Source organism: Anomaloglossus baeobatrachus, chromosome 7 (assembly GCF_048569485.1).
Source record: "Anomaloglossus baeobatrachus isolate aAnoBae1 chromosome 7, aAnoBae1.hap1, whole genome shotgun sequence".
NCBI classification, from domain to species: Eukaryota; Metazoa; Chordata; class Amphibia; order Anura; family Aromobatidae; genus Anomaloglossus; species Anomaloglossus baeobatrachus.
Window position 1 is genome coordinate 54,597,778 of NC_134359.1, and position 17,874 is coordinate 54,615,651.

Below are 17,874 nucleotides of genomic sequence, written 5' to 3' on the forward strand. Positions count from 1 at the left end.
CCTAGGTTGGAACGGGTGGACCTCCGGGGTCCGGTGTCAGTAGGGCTGGGCGGTGGGGTAGAGGGAACAACCGGTTCCTCCTCCCTGCTATCATGTGGGGCCGGCGGAGGCATAGGGGAGCTGGGCTCAGGTTCATCCCTGGGCACTGGCACTGGTTCTGGCTCACGGTTGACCGCTTCCACCACTTCTTCATCCACAGGTTGTGGGAACAGTATCACTGGAAGAATCACCGCGCCGTTCTGTGTAGGCCAGGCTGAAAAGGGCCAGCAGACGCCTTTTGATTGAAGCGCTGCTCCTGCAGTTCCCGACTCCGACTCAAGTTCTTCTCGACATATTCTTGAATCTGCCGGTATTGTGCTCTCCGCCGAGTTTCCCATTCAGCTGTTGAAGGGAGTGCTTCCGGGGCCTCCAACCCCATCTTCAGGTCGACCGGCAGGCGGCCGGGGCGAACCCTCATCAGATATGCTGGGGTGCACTTTGTGGAACTGGACGGGATATTGTTGTACATATCGACCAGGTCAGGTAGCTTTTCCGGCCACAGGTTCCGCTCTTCCAGCGGTAACGTCTTGAGGAGTCCCAGGACCAAGTGGTTCATCTTCTCACACATGCCGTTGGTCTGGGCATGGTAAGGGGTGGTCCGGATCTTCTTACAGCCGTACAACTGGCAGAACTCGTGGAACACCTCTGCTTCAAAAGCCGGGCCTTGGTCAGTAAGCACCTTTTCGGGATATCCATGCAGTCGGCAGAAATAAGCCTGGAACGCTCGAGCGGCTGTTCGACCAGTTAAGTCCTTGACGGGGACAACCACCATGAATCTTGAATAGTGGTCTACGATGGTCAACGCGTAGGCGTACCCACTTCGGCTGGGGGTGAGCTTGACATGGTCTAAGGCGACCAGTTCCAGCGGCTGATGTGTGATGATCGGGTGTAGGCGCGCCCTCTGGCTGGTCTCGTCCTTCCTCCTCAGCGTGCAAGGACCACACTCCCGGCACCAGGCTTCTACCGACTCCCGCATCCCACTCCAGTAAATCCGCTCTCTCAACAGCATCTCCAGCTTTTTCCACCCGAAGTGCCCGGCACCATCATGGTATGCACGCAAAACAGTAGCTACATCAGCTTGAGGAATAACCAACTGGCAGATTTTCTCATGAGTCTTCGGGTTGATCAGCTCACGGTACAGCTTCCCTTGATGTAGGTACAGCCGTTTCCGTTCTTTCCACAAGCGCTGGGCTTCAGCTGGGGCGGCAGGGTCCATTCCAACAGCACCTTGTTCCACCAGGGTCTTGACGAGGCGGACAGCCGGCGCCTGGTTTTGAGCCTCCTGCCACTCTTGACTGGGCCATGGGTCCAAGTCCACCCGTTGTTGGTGTACCTGTACCTTCTCAGTTGATGGCTGGTGAAATGCAGGCAACTCGATCTCCTCGAGGTCGTCATCCTCGCACCCTTCCTCCGACAAATGGGGCATTCGGGAGAGTGCATCAGCATTGATGTTGACACGACCAGCACGGTACTTGATGGTGAAGTCATAGTTGGCTAGCCGGGCCACCCACCGCTGCTCCAACGCGCCCAACTTGGCCGTGTCCAGGTGAGTCAACGGATTGTTGTCCGTGAAAGCGGTGAATTTTGCTGCAGCCAGGTAGTGGCGGAACCTCTCTGTGATAGCCCATACCAATGCCAGGAGCTCGAGCTTGAAGGAGCTGTAGTTCTCAGGGTTCCTTTCAGTTGGCCGAAGCTTCCATAAGCTAGCATAAGCAATCACTTTCTCCTTCCCATCCTGGACCTGGGACAGGACTGCTCCTAGTCCCACATTGCTGGAGTCAGTGTAGAGGATGAACGGACAGCCATAGTCAGGATACGCTAGGACCTCTTCTCCGGTCAAGGCCGCTTTTAGCTGGCAGAAGGATTCCTCATGCTTTTCTTCCCACACCAGTGGGGCTCCGATGGGCCTACCACCTTTGGTCTGTCCCACGAGGAGATCTTGCATGGGGGCAGCCATCTTCGTGTACCCTTTGATAAAGCGCCGGTAGTACCCCACCAGACCCAGAAACTGCCTTACTTCCCTCACGGTGGTTGGTCTTGGCCAGCCCTGGATGGCAGTGATCTTCTCAGGGTCGGGGGCGACACCTTCTGCACTTACCACGTGCCCCAGGTACTGCACTCTGGGTTTCAGCAGGTGACACTTAGAGGGCTTCATCTTCATCCCATATTTGGCAAGAGACGCGAACACCTCGGCCAGGTGCTCCAGATGGGCTTCATACGTCTGGGAGTAAACAATCACATCATCCAAGTACAATAGGACGGTCTCGAAGTTTAGGTGTCCCAGACAGCACTCCATCAGCCGTTGGAAGGTTCCTGGGGCATTGCACAGCCCGAACGGCATACTATTGAATTCACAGAGCCCCATCGGGGTGGTGAAGGCGGTTTTCTCCCGGTCTTCCGGGGCCACGGCCACTTGCCAGTACCCACTGGTGAGGTCCAGGGTAGAGAATGAATTTGCAGTTCTCTGTGCGGCCAAAGACTCTTCAATACGGGGCAGTGGGTAGGCATCTTTATGGGTTATCTGATTAATCTACCGGTAGTCCACACACATCCGCATGGTACCATCCTTCTTCTTAACCAGTACCAACGGAGTGGCCCAGGGACTACAGCTGTCCCGAATAACCCCTGCCTCCTTCATATTCCTCAACATATCTTTGGCACACTGGTAATGTGCAGGGGGAATAGGCCTGTACCTCTCTTTGATAGGGGGGTGTTCCCCGGTGGGGATATGGTGTTGGACCCCCTTGATCTGCCCAAAGTCTAGTGGATGTTTGCTGAAAACCTGTTCATACTCCCGCACCACCCTGTATACCCCGGCTTGGTGATGTGTAGGGGTATCATCAGTGCCCACGTGTAGCTGTTGGTGCCACTCATGTACCTCCCCTTGAGGCGGGGAAGTGCTGGTAGTAGGTGGGGAGACTGAGGGACTGGCTTCATAGATGGTGTGGGGATCCAGGGTGAGTAGCTTGGCAATGGTGGCATACCGGGGAAGCCTGACTTCTTCCTCCCCACAGTTCAGCACCCTCACGGGCACTCTCCCCTTCTTCACGTCTACCACCCCTCGGGCAGCCATTACAGTGGGCCAATGCTCGGAGGGTATGGGCTCCATCATGGCAGGGTAGTCACGCCCCTGAGGCCCTACTGCTGCCCTACACCAAATCATCATCTCACTCCTAGGGGGCACAAGCAACGGAGCAACATCCATCACTCTCACTCCACCAATCTCTCCTCCTGTTGAGTTTACATGCTGGCGGTACATCAAGGCTCGGATCTCACGCTGCACAGCTCTCTGTCGGCTCCCCGCCGCCGTGGCGGCCAGCTGCTGCAGTAGGGCCAACACATCACCCATACAGTGCTCCATCACATTGGTTCCTAGCACTATCTTCGGGTTATGATCACTGGGTTCATTCATGATCACAATCATACCCTGGTGTTGCAGTTCAGCTTGCCCTACTGTCATAGCCACCTGTTTATACCCCACTTGGGTCAATGGGAGTCCATTGGCAGCAATTAGCGTTATACTAGTATCTGGAGGTGCCAGCTCGTCTATCCCCCAATACCGCTGGTACAATGTATATGGTATGGTGGTTACCTGGGATCCAGTGTCCAAGAGAGCCATCACCGGTATGCCGTCCACAACCACGGGGATGATGGGTCGGGCCTCGATATACCGGTCCCGCCAGTCCGAGGGGCCACGGGGTTCTACTCCTGAGGATTGGCCCGGGGCCCCAGGTGTTGCTCGTTTAACGGGCACTCTCGGATGTAATGCCCAGGCTTACGGAACTTGTAGCAGGTGGGAGGCCTGCTCCGCGGGTTGCTATTACTTCTCCGCTGCATCCAAGGGACATCTTCAGGGCTGTCGGCAAGCTGTATCTGTGCTGAAGGCTGAGATCTGGTCAAAGGTTGGAGTGCAGCAAGAATCTTGGCGAGGTCTCCGTCCATGCGACGGACCTGGGCTGCCAGTTCCTCCATAGTGCTGCTTGTGGCTGCAGGTGTTGGAGAGGTTGGTAGGGCAGGGGCCACCACCACGGGGGCTGTCTCAATGGGCCACGGGGCTGGCTCCAGGACTTCTGAGGCTGGGGGCTGTAGTGCTTTAATGGCCCGTTCCTTTAACACAGCAAAGTCCACATCAGGGTGTTCCAGGGCCCACAGCCGGAGTTGTTTGCGATCCTCAGGGGATCTCATCCCCTGCGCAAATTGCTCTACTAACATCTTGTTGCTGTCCGCCTCATTGATAGGATTCACCCGCTTTAGCGTGCGGAGGGCGGTTTGCAGACGTAAAGCATAGTCCCGATTGCTATCCACAGCCCGTTGCCGGCGCTGGTAAAACTGCATCCTCAGCTCAGCTTCAGTCTGGGTCTCAAAGGCAGTCTGTAGCTTCTCAAAGATGGTGGCTACAGAGAGCCGGTCCCCCTCGGCCCAGGTCTCCGCCTCCTGCTCAGCCGCACCGGTTAACTGGCCTAGCACTATCGCTGCACGTTGCTTATCGGTCAGGGGGTACAGCTCTAGCAACGGGTTAAGCTTTTTCCGGAAGGCCTGTAAGGCATCCGGTTTCCCGTCACACTGCGGTAGCCAGGCAGCTCCGGGCGCATAGGGCAAGGAGAACGGCATCACCTGAGCGAGCGCAGGGGCCGCAGCACCTCCCGCCAGCGCGGCCAGGACCTGGGCAGGCCCATTCCCATCCGCGGGTGCCACTGTGGCTGCGACCACCGCTTCTCCAGCGGCTCCGTCGGGCGCAGACATCTTGTTTCCGTCCCCCTTAGCTTCTTTCCGGCCCCTCCTCTATTGGGGCGGAGTTTTGGCCTTCGCGCCTCTGCTACTCGAGAAGACTCTTGAGCGGGAACTTTTCGCGCCAAAGATGGCGACTTCTGAAATTTTTCAGCCGGATACCTCCGGCGGTCACAAGGCGCACCTCTACCCAACGGCAGAGCGGTAAGATCCTGTTTGTGACGCCAAGTTGGCGCGGGCGGAGGAGGGGACGCCACGCTCTCCCTCTGCTGCTCGGGTCCGGCTGGCACCGCGGCCTGCTGCTGCCGCTGCTCGGTGGCTCGAGCGATGGGCCGGATCCCGGGGACTCGAGCGGCGCTCCTCGCCCGTGAGTGAAAAGGGGGGATGTTTTTGGGTGTGGGGATTGTTTATTGTCCGTGACGCCACCCACGGTTGTGGTGATTTGTTAGCACCACCGTTGCTCTGTATGGGGATCCCGGGAAGGATGGTATGGAGCAGCCAGTTGTTGTGTTGCCCCTCCGTGGGTAGGGGTTGGTGATCCCGGGGCCCAGTGATGAGGTGGGAGATGCAGGGCTTGGTGGGCGCAGGGACGCGGGGGCAGCGCTGTGCCTTGCGGCACTGTGGTACTCACTCAGCCTGAGACGATGACACAGTTCTCGGTAAAACACACGGCTGGAAAGACGGTTCCCACGGACGGCTGCACTTGCTTTCCCCAGTAGGTGACGGTGACGGTCACTCTGTCCTGCACCTATGTTTCTGTGTTGGTAGCGATGGGTTCCCACCGGTAACCCGCTCCCCGGCTTGGATATGGGCCGGAGGAGCCCTACTTTGCCCGCAGGCGCTGGCCCTGAGAAACTGGTGCCCTGGCGGTGGCGGTGTCTCTCCTCAATGGTTGGACTGTTGCCTTCAATCGGGACTTGGTTGTTTGGAGACAGACGTCCCCTTCACTGACGGATTTGGCAAATTTACGGTGACTCCTAGCCTTGCCGGGGTCCGAGAGGCCCCTGCCCTGGTGCTGACTGTTCTTTGTATACTGCTCCAGACCGCCGGGCCACTACCCGTCCGCGGTCCTTCCAGCAACCTCCGAGCAGTCCCCTTCCAGACTGTCACCGCCGTTGCTGACCTTGCTGACACTGTCCTGCACACAGCCGGACCAACTTCAGGCTTTACTACTCTCACTTTTACTCCTTTTCTTCTTTGCTCCACTACTACTTCACTTTCACTTCACTTAGCTCCTCTCACTTTCACTTCCCTAGCTTAACTCTGTTCTTCACTCAAGCTCTGCCTGAGCTAAACTCCGTTCCTTCCACTTCTCCCTCCTTTCTCTATCTGCCTGGTTCCTCCCGCCTCCAGGGCTGTGTACTCCTCGGTGGGCGGAGCCAACCGCCTGGCCCACCCCCTGGTGTGAACATCAGCCCCTGGAGGAAGGCAACAAGGATTTTAGTAGCCTTGGTGTTCCTAACTGGGGTGTAGGGTGTGGTGGTGTGATGACCTGTGACCCCTGGCTTGCCCAGGGCGTCACACCTACATGTTTTCCCGATGGGGATGGGGATGGGGGGGTTGCAGAGCCATATGTGTGCGTCTGAGGTGCAGAGCCATATGTGTGCGTGTGCAGAGCCATGTGTGTGCATGTACGGTGCAGAGCCATATGTGTGCGGTGCAGAGCCATATGTGTGCGTGTGAGGTACAGAGCCATATGTGTGCGTGTGCGGTGCAGAACCATATGTGTGTGTGTGCTGTGCAGAGCCATATGTGTGCGTGTGCGGTACAGAGCCATATGTGTGCGTGTGCGGTGCAGAGCCATATGTGTGCGTGTGCAGAGCCATGTGTGTGCGTGTGCAGAGCCATATGTGTGCGTGTGCGGTACAGAGCCATATGTGTGCATGTGCGGTACAGAGCCATATGTGTGCGTGTGCGGTACAGAGCCATATGTGTGCGGTGCAAAACATACGTGTGCGGTGCAGAACCCGATGTGGGGCTGTTATTTGCAATGCTGTAGTGATACCAGGTCAGGTGCTGGGGAAGAATACTGACAGGGAATGTGTGTGCAGGGGGCGGGCAGAGGATGGGGCTGGACACTGGGGTGGGTGGTGACAGCTCTGACTGAGGTTTGGCACAGGAAGTGGTCAGTTTGCTGGATCTGAATGTAAACAAGAAGCTGCCGAGAATAAAGGGATAATTCAAGAGGAACAAAAGTTAGAAAACAAAAAATAACAATGTAGGTGTGATTTATATGACAATACAGCACAGATAAACTCAAACATTTTTGTTAAGCTAATGTCGGACAACTCCTTTAATGGGTGATGGAGAAGCTTAGTGACAGTAAAGGCCCTGTCACACACAGAGATAAATCTGCGGCAGATCTGTGGTTGCAGTGAAATTGTGGACAGTCAGTGCCAGGTTTGTGGCTGTGTACAAATGGAACAATATGTCCATGATTTCACTGCAACCACAGATCTGCCAAAGATTTATCTCTGTGTGTGACGGGGCCTTAAGTCGCAACAAGAAACCCTCAACAACATGCATATGTTCCTGTCCTGTGATAACAGCTTCGGGTCAACGGTGTTCAATTCTATGAGTGATGACAACAAGTTGGCGCTTGCAGGTGAGGATAAGGAGTTCATAAAGGATATTGAAAAGAAATTCGCTCAATATGATTTTCAACACCTGGGTAGCACTTTTACCCTTTCGTTCTCCAAGAACAAGGTTGCCAAACAATCTGGAGCAAGCAACTCTAAGGCGGGCTTTGCACACTACGACATCGCAGGTGCGATGTCGGTGGGGTCAAATTGAAAATGACGTACTTCCGGCATCGCATGCGACATCGTAGTGTGTAAAGGTTCGATGATACGATTAACGAGCGCAAAAGCGTCGTAATCGTATCATCGGTGCAGCGTCGGCGTAATCCATAATTACGCTGACGCGACGGTCCGATGTTGTTCCTCGCTCCTGCGGCAGGACACATCGCTGTGTGTGAAGTCGCAGGAGCGAGGAACATCACCGCGGCTTCCGTAGGATATGCGGAAGGAAGGAGGTGGGCGAAACATCCCGCTCATCTCCGCCCCTCCGCTCCTATTGGCCGCCTGCCGTGTGACGTCGCTGTGACGCCGCACGACACGCCCCCTTAATAAGGAGGCGGGTCGCCGGCCAGAGCGACGTCCCAGGACAGGTGAGTCCATGTGAAGCTGCCATTGCGATAATGTTCGCTACGGCAGCTATCACAAGGATATCGCAGCTGCGGCGGGGGCGGGTACTATCGCGCTCGGCATCGGAGCATCTGCTTGCGATGTCGCAGCGTGCAAAGTACCCCTAAAGGCCCTGTCACACACAGAGATAAATCTGCGGCAGATCTGTGGTTGCAGTGAAATATGATCCTCCTGAATTGTAAAGTGCTGCGGAATATGTTGGCGCTATAGAAATAAAGATTATTATTATTATTATTATTATTAAATCGTAGACATACTGTATTGTTCCATTTGTACACAGCCACAAACCTGTTACTGATTGTCCAGTTTTTCACTGCAACCACAGATCTGCCGCAGAAGGTTTTCATTTTTAAAGCATACCCTAAATAGGAAACCAAGATGGAAAAACATTTCATCTACTTCTTCCAGAACATCTTTGACAGAGATCATGCAGAACCTGCACCACAACTGAAGGATAGAGAAGAATGCTGGTACCTTCCATCTTTTGGTGTCTATAAACCTATCAAACCTAATAAAATCAGAGTAGTATTTGACTCTGTGAAGCCCCACAGGTGTTGTGTCGGTGCATTTACCTTCAGGGACTCCACGTGGAGGAACAGTCTGGTCACATGTAGGGAATCTTCTCTTTAGGATTTTCGTGATGCCACTCTCGGTATTGCGGTCAGGGGACCGCCACTGCAGGTTAAGGGACGCCTGGGGTTGTTGGTAGGTGTGGCCCCCCGAGAGTAGGGTTGGCCCCAGGGTCTGTTTTGAGTGGGTGGGACCACAAGGCGCAGAATGACTCAAACACAGTCCAGGCAGTCTTTCAGGGTTTTTACTCATAGTTGATGGTAGGGTGAGTAATCCGGGCGTAGCTGGGATGAACTAGGCTGGAACCAGGTATCCTTCCGGCTGGCTGATGAGGGTGACTACGAACTCGCCTTCCTAGCCCTGTGTGTTTTGGGGTGACCCCTACATGAAGCCCTGCTGGGGTCACCCAGGGAAGTTGCTGATGCCTCTCTCCCCTTCTTTTGGCCCGTTTGCTTGTAGCCTAGACCAGTTCACTCCGGCTGCTTGCCTCCTGTGAATTATGGGCCCTCTCTTTGCTACATGCCTGCGGACTCTGTGGTGGTATGGTGAGGGTCTGAAGTGCCCCCACCGGCAGGTTTGGCAGGAGAAAATTGAATAATCTCTGCACTGGGACCTGTTACCCTTTCGAGCCTGGTACCTCCCTGGCAGTCCCCTTACTCTGCCACCCCTTTGCTCTCTCTAGCCTTGGGTGGATTTCGGGTGGTACTACCAGGTGACCGATCTCCCCCGTCGGTAGTCACTGCGCATACGTTGTCTGACTAGTGGCAGCCTCAGGTCTCCTCTTTGCGTCTGTTCTCCCTGAGCTCCACTTCAGACTCGGCTCTGTCCTCTCTACTCTGTCTGCCTACGCAACCTAGCAACCAGGCTCTCTACCACACCCCTTGAGTGGACATGGGGTCCCTATCAAAGGTAGATGTGTGAGACCTGATTACTATGCGCCTGTGTAGTCACACCTCGGTCAGCCTCCTGGATTACCTGTATTGTACTGCCCCCAGCATGGGTGCAGTACTCAGTGGTGCCTGACCAGGTCAGGGGCGCCACAACTCCACTGGTCAGTATGAAGGCATCTCTCTTAATAAAGACTCCTTACTGGGCCAAACCTAAACAAAAGCCTTATAGGCGTGTTGTTTCGCTTCAGACAAGAACCTGTTGCAGTAATGGCCATCATCCAGCAAATGTTTCACTGTTTTATCATGAGGCAAGACAGTAGAAACTACCTCAGGTTCCGACATCCATGATGAAGTCATAGATTATTGATTGAAGGTACAATTCTTCGGCAGCAGCCCCTCACTTGCTGTGACAATCTATGGCCTGAGACAGACAGCCCAGGTATGTGAGAGAGAGTACGGATCTGTGCACGTCAATTTGTTGAGAAGAGCTTCTACATAGACGATGGGCTCAAGTTTTTGCCTACAAGTGAAGAAGCAATTGATCTTTTCTGTAGCACACAAGAAATGCTGTCTACATTCACAAGATCATCTCCAACAGCTAGGAGGTAATGAAATGGTTTCCATCTGAGGACCATGCAACAAACTTAAAGAACCTCGATTTTGGGTTCTGATGTTCCGCCTATGCAATGCAGCCTTGGTCTGCTGTGGGACATTAAACAGGACATGTTCACAATTCAAGTGTCGTCATGTGATAAGCCATTGACCAAATTAGGAGTCTTATCTGTTATAATAGCATACATGATCCTCTTGGGATCCATCACCATTCAATTCAAGACACTGCTGAGACAGTTTACTACTGAGAATTCAGATTGGGACATCCTGCTATCATCCCAAAAACAACAAAGGTGGAAGCATGGAAAAAGTCTCTAAGGTCTTAGAACACCTCTGAGACCAACATTCTTAAGCTTGCCCCAAAACCTGCATACTTTGTATAATGTATAAAGGTTTGAACTCTGCTGTGCTAGCAGTGGAAAATGCCAAAATCACTCCTAAACAGTGGCACCACATCTCCACTGGCCTAGCACTGGTGATCATGAAACAGGGCTCTTGCCACATCTAGCCTTAGCAATAAAACATGGCTGTTGCCGCCAAGCTTCCTACATGAGGATCCTTGTTTTCTTGATGCAAGCAAAGCATATGAACTGGAGGAACAGAGTCAGACAATGAGCTGCACATCTGTGATGTCTAAAAGTCATATTGCTTTAGATGCTTCTCAAGGTGGTCATCTGTCATGCAGGACATTACTCATCTGACATATATCAACAAGTGCTTCATGAGAGAAGGCATCACATGAAGGTCACTACTGCTGGACACAGCTTACGGCGGGGATCATACCTCCACATACCGCCACCTGTATTGGACATGGAACTTTCTCCATTTGGATTGTTGGGTTGGTGGAAGTATTTGCGGCTATCCCCATATGAATATAGGTTTCCTACTGCAATGGGATTTATCCTATTGTTGTGGATTATAGGTCACAAACCTTATAATGGGACTTTCTAACTGTTCACAGTTTAATCGTGGCATGTTTTTGTGTTTTCTTCTTTTGTCTTTCAGGTCCCAAAAATGGCGGTGGACATGATCGAAGGATTTCATATCAAATTGGATTATTGTATAATCTAAAGATTTTAGACGGGGAGTGTCATGTCCTCCAACTTAGAAATCATACAGTATTGTATTGTCATTATATTGTGGTCACTGTGTTTCTATGCAATAAGGTTTGCCCTTTTTAGAAAGTTGTCCTCCCTCTCTCCCTGTAGCTGCTCTGTTGTCAGTAATCCCTCCCTTGTTCCCCAGTTAGTGTATGTCAGCCATCTTGCTAACATCATAAACATGCATCTCTGGTTTAAAATTGCCTTTTTTACCTACGGTACAGTGCATAATGCAAGAATTCAGCTACAAAATAAAACATTTCTTCTGACATCTTCATACATGCCTCTGAAAACGAGTCAAGCTATCTGATGAAGTCTCTAGGTGTAGATAATGGTATAAGACACAACCTCAGAAAAGATGTCTCAAGCGCCCTACACTTGCATATTCTGGAGTCAGAATATCACCCATGTGCTGCCAGGAACAGGATGCTCCTGCCAGGTCACAGACACTGCTAATACTCAATTAGTCTGATTATCTAGTGCGGTGACTACCGTATCCAAGAACTTTAAATCATCTTAAGTCGGATAAAAGACAGAAAACGTCTGTGTGAGAGGTGGACAATGGAAAATTGTGCATTATGGGAGAAATAGGAAGTCATTAACTGCATAGAACACAGAGAACTGTGACCGTGGGGATCTTAAACGATTACTAAATTATATTGCAAAAGGAATGGTTACTCTAATCATGGATTAAAATAATGATATTCACATTGGTGCATTTACTCAAGGCTGTTGGCACCTCCATGGAGGCAGTGTCTGCACCTTAGCATGAGAGAATGGAAACTGCATAGCAAATGGCATTGAAGGCTAAACGGCGACTTTGGCCACAACATAAGTTGCGTGACCTGATGATCACAGTATGTTGCTGCTATATGGTAGCAGGGGCATAACGATCACGGTCACAATTGAACCTGGGAGTACAGGACCCCGCCGACTGCAGCACCTACTTCAGCTGGATGTGTGTCCAAACAATCACATCCAGCTGAAATGCATTGCAGCACAGAGACCTGTCGGGTCCCTGCACTGCAATACACACTGCAGTCCAAACAGTAGCTGGCAGCTGACATCGTACCGTGACTGGGGGCGGCGCATGACAGTTATGCCATGCGCCTTAATGCAAACTTCGATATCAGCACCTAGGACACCGGGAAACATGGGAGCGGAGGGAAGGTCAGTAGAATGGGTTTTTTGTTGTTTTTTAAATTATGCTTTAGAAACAGAACAGAAACATATATACTAGAATTGGGACCATGTATACCAGGATGAGGACCATATATACCAAGAGGATGACCAAATTCAGTATACCAGGATGGGGACCATGTATATAAGGATGGGGGCAATATATACCAGACTGAGGACCATATATACCAGGAGGGGGACTATGTATACTAGGATGGAGACATATATACCAGGATGGGGACCATATGTACCATATATATCAAGATGAGGACCATATATACCAGGATGGGGCCCATGATGAGGACCTTTATTATAGGATGGAGAACGTATATTCCAGGATAGAGAACATATACTGTATACCACGATGAGGACATATATACCAGGATAGGCCCAGGATGAGGACCCTATATACCAGGATGGGAGACATATATACCAGGACAACATAATGAAGGGGAAGGGGGACAATTCATATGTCTTTATAGGATTTAGAATGTTTTACGGGGCGCATACATCTGACCAAACTGCGGAGAGGTGGAATCCAAATTTCGCAGCGTGGGATGCCCCAAGTCAAAATTTCGCACTGGTGCCCATCACACTCTAGTTACACCACTACGTGGTAGCATTGTGCAGTGAATGGAGCAGGTATCACAATCACAACAAATAAGCTGAAAACCTGATCTTAACTTTCTGCAACTTGCTTGTTCCGTTACCTTTCATGTTGCAATGCGACCTCATTCATTGTAGCAGCAGCCTACAGCAATCTTTGACAGCTTAACCTGTGTTGCAACCAAAGATGCCATGTAACCTCAGCCTAAGGGTAGGATCACACGATCGTAATTTTGGTCAGATTGATGTCCGTGAAAAAACAACTTGACTCGGGCACCACTATGACCAATATTATCTACTGTATATATTTTTAATAGACCGTATCTGAGCATAAAGAAATTTTCACAGGGGGATAAGACTATGCCAGACAATGGCTTTCTCATGGGGGCACTTAACGAAATGAAAGCTTTTGTGTATGGCAGAACTATCGGCCAAAGCTCCCTTCGACCGAAGGGTCATCTAAAGGCGACGTTACACGCTACGATATATCTGACGATCTCATGAGCGACGTGACACGCCCAGATCGTAGTTACGATTTGCCGAGATCGCTCATAGGTCATTTATTAGCGGTCACACGTAACAATCGCACAAGCGACGCAAACTCGTTCAGCGATATATTGTTTGACCAAGGCGGACGTTTGAATGTTGTTCGTCGTTGGCAGTGTGTCAAACGTACCAATATGTCTGCTGCGTTCCAAACGATGAACAATATTTTGAAACTGAACGACGTGTCAACGATCCACGATTTTCAACCTATTTGCGATCGTTCAGAGTCGCTCGTAGGTGTCACACGCAACGATGTCGTGAACAATGCCGGATGTGCGTCACGGAATCCATGACCCCGACGACATATCGTCAGATAAATCGTAGCGTGTAACGCCACCTTAATGAGTATGGCCAACTTTAAAATATATCAGTTGAATTTTGAAAAGTCAAACATTCTACCTAAAAATGAAGCTGCGCCGAATGTCCATACTCTATTACTAGAAATCACTGGTGCAACAGTAAAAAACAAAGCAACACGTTATGTCAGTAGATGATAAATTCTAGCAGATGACTCTGCTACATCCGTACAAGCTCGTGCACTAAAGTGTTACATATTCTACTCAAGATTCACCTGTTCAACATCAAAGAAGGGAAATCGCTTTCACATATTGTCAAGCATAATGCATGCAAAGCAGAATTTACTACAGCAAGGGTCCGTGACTGGCTCCTTCCACCAGCACTTGATGTATAATTACTTACTTGATTCTCTATAAGGAGCTTATACAAAGAGTTGAGAAAAGAAAGCTGATTACAATGGGAATATGTCTATGCAACCCAGTAAATCAATTTCTACATCAGAGCTAAGCAGCGGCCACAATAAGCCTTCATTTTCATTGTATGGCAATTAAGTTGTTCCCAACACAAGGGCGACTGGTAGAAAAGATTTTGCAGGAAGACTCCGGTACGGATAGATTAGGGGCACCGGACTACGCTCCTTGGATTCTCTCCTGGTCACATGCTAGTGCTGATTGCTAAGCAACCACAAAGCCCAGGGAAAAAAGTTCTTTTCTAAACTTGCAATCTGTGGCTGAGAGAAGCTTTGTGCTGCAAGCGCTTCCAACATCTGTTCAGGGGTAAACGAGCAGCTTTCGGACTGGGGGCAAAATCGACGTCTCTGGTCCAAACATCAGACTCGAGGCAAAAAATTCTACATCATCTGCAAGTGCATGCAACTCACGAGAGCATCCCAAACCGTTACATCATAGCATCAATATATTCCGCAAGAATGCAATAGATGCAATAATGCATAGACCAAAATATCCACTAAGTATATAGGGCTCATCCTGCTATCTCTAATACTATGAGCAAAGAGAATAAAAAAAAAACTTTTTCCTATCCCAGAAGCAAAATGTATACAGATACTGAAGTTGTTTCTTAATTAATTTGTGGTTTTTATATTGAAATGCAACTGAATGCCACAAAACCAAAAAAAGTTCCAATATATGAATGATTTGTCATAAATTAAGATACATGGTTATTATACGAAAGTTTAACAATATATCCAGCTAGGTTATTTTAATGAAAAAAAGTGATCCAAAATTGTATACTATCATACTGGAATATATTCTGGAATTCTAACTGAAGAAATATAAAATATAAAAATATAAAAAGTAATAAATGATATAATAGAAATGTAAGACAAAAAAGTAATAAATGATGTAATAGAAGAGTAAAATAAAAGAGTAGTAATTGATGTAATAGTAAAATAAAAGAGTAATAATTGATGTAATAGAAGAGTAAAATAAGAGTAATATGATGTAATAGAAGAGTAAAATAAAAGAGTAATAAATGATGTAATAGAAGAGTAAAATAAAAGAGTTATAAATGATGTAATAGAAGAGTAAAATAAAAGAGTAATAAACGATGCTAACGTCTGCAAAAATATAGAGGATTCTAGAAGAACTATATTGTGGGTTATTAAATGATTAAAAATACATTAATATTTTGACAAAATGTTTAAAAAATATTGTAACACTGTATCCCAACATATATATATATATATATATATATATATATATACACACACGCGCACACTATGATACACAAAGTATTACATCCAGGCTACAAGTGTCCTAACGACAGGTTCATAAAACAGTCTGTAGTCTTCTTACCCTGGGAATTTGTGGTCTCTATGCAGAAAGTGAAGAGAAGACCCATAAGGAGAAGAGAAGCAGCAGGTCTTTGCATTGTGTTGAAAACCCCCATCGCCGTCTCATGGAAAGAATGGACCAGCCTGCAAGCAGAGAGCTGGCCCAAGTGACACCAATGTGAATTTCTCCTTAAGTAGCCAAGTGGATGTCTTTTTTTTTTTTTCCTTATCCAGCTAGTTGTGGAAGAAAGGCGTGTTCTCCAGCTGAGGCAATAAACTCCCACCCTCCACACATCACATAAGCTCTTTAGAACTTGTAGCCAGGGAACCAGCATGGCTGGATAACCATTACAATCCACTAGTCTGTCACAATGATGGGTTATAAAGAAGGGGGAAGGGAGAAGATACAAAAAAAAGTAAAATATGTGCTAGTTCTATATACAGAGATAGAAAAAAGTTTTATTATTTAACACTAAAACTACTGAGGCAGTCATTTTGACTACTTTGCACCATGTATTTCTATATAGGTGTCACGAGTCCAGTAGTTCTAGTGTTAAATTGTTTGCATAAGTTCATTCATTCATGAATGTAAAACTGCTAATAGATGATGTATCATGAGCTGATGTGCATTTTTTAAATGTCTCCTAATGTCCTATGCCCATTTATTCCCTACGGTGCTGTCGAGTGCTGCACTCTTTCTTCGAGAACGAATGGACCGGTGGTAGAGCATGCACTGTGCCACTCCAATCTAATGAGAACAAAGGTGTCCCTTTCTGCCAATCAATGCAGAACCCAATGGTCGGAACCCTCGACAATCTATAAGCTCCGATAACTTATCTTCACTGGACCATACCTCTAAGCCTAATGCTACATGGCAGCTTTGGCTGCAACACAGAACACATGGCCAAATATCACTGTATTCCACTTCTACATCATTGCAAAATGCAAAGGAATGGAGTCAAATAGTGATCTGCAAGGTACTGTGATGTGCACATGCGGAATATAATGTACAATATGGTCTAACTTAAAACTACTACACCTGACCAGCCTGGTTCTTGTACAGACTAGAAGTCCCAGCTGCACAGTCCCCAAAAGCCCCTGCGCAGACTGAAGCAACCCTAACTGGATGACTCAGATGACAACTCGGACTTTGCTTCCTAAGCGCTATCAAGGGTTCCACATACCTCCTAAAGAATTCGGGGGAAAGTGCAAAGTAAAAATAAGGTAAACTAAAAAGAAATAATTTGCCAGAAGAAAATCTAAGCAGACACACTGTAGTTCCAAGCAAGGTCCACAGAAGCCCAGGGAAGCATTAAATAGTGACACCCACCGAGTGATAGGGCAGACTGAAGTACAGCCTTGGAAACACTTGTTGACAGAAAGGTAATGAACACACAAACAAAGTGTTCAGAACCGGGGTAGCGATAAAACCTGACAGTGGCTCAGTAGAGAGGGTAAAGGACCACAGCCCTTGTTGGCAGAAAGGTAATAAATAGGGATGATCGAATACCTCAATTATTCGACTTCGCAAATATTCGATTAATATGTCGCTGCTATGTGAATATTCGATGAGCAATGTAAGTCTATGGGAAGCCTGAATAGTTCTGAATAGTCTTTTTCGGGTTTCCCATAGACTTACATTGCGCATCGAATATTCTCGAATAGCGATGACCTATTCGGGAAATATTCGCAAAGCCGAATATTTGAGGTATTCGATCGTCCCTAGTAATGAACACACAACAAATTGATTCAGGAGTCACCACTGTCATTTAGCAGTGGTAGCAGAATATGTGCAGTGCTTACAAGCCCTTTTTCATAAAGCTTGTAAATGCTGCTCTCAAGCTAGCAGGATAGCTGGAGAGATCAGCTCCCAAATCAGTTAAACTGCAATACTCCAATGCTGCAGATTTAAAGTTACTTCATACGACAGCATTGGATATAGCACAGTTTTGTCCAGCGGTGTGACAATGTTGCTAGTCTGAACTGTCAGTCAAGCAGGAAATCACCACCCCTAGAAAGCAGGAAGACGGGAAGCAAGAGAGCAATGTGTTCCTAAAAAAGCAAGAGGAAACAATCCCTTAATTGAAAATCCATTATAGGCCCCCTTCACACGCACGTGCCTCTGGTACGTGCTAGGTCCATTCCCGTATGTACTGGACACACGGGCACACGTATACCCATTAAGATCAATGGGTATATGTGCACTCACGTGTTCAGCCATTGGCCCGTGCCTCCGTGTGGAGCCCACGTGAGCCTGTGTGCTCCATACGGAAGCATGTCCATTTTTCTCCGGCAGCACGGGTGTCACA

The 17,874-nt window shown here is 48.9% G+C and overlaps 1 protein-coding gene across 2 annotated transcripts in view; it reads right to left on the reverse strand.

Annotated features, from left to right (window-relative positions):
• Positions 1–15,692, reverse strand: part of LRP2 (LDL receptor related protein 2) — a 402,994-nt gene extending 387,302 nt beyond the window's left edge. For both annotated transcript variants that reach the window (XM_075317292.1, XM_075317291.1), the window contains exon 1: positions 15,588–15,692. In XM_075317292.1, the coding sequence (XP_075173407.1) occupies positions 15,588–15,681 (94 nt within the window). In that variant the 5' untranslated portion in view covers positions 15,682–15,692. The remainder of the gene's footprint in view (positions 1–15,587) is intronic.
• Positions 15,693–17,874: the final 2,182 nt, after the last annotated feature.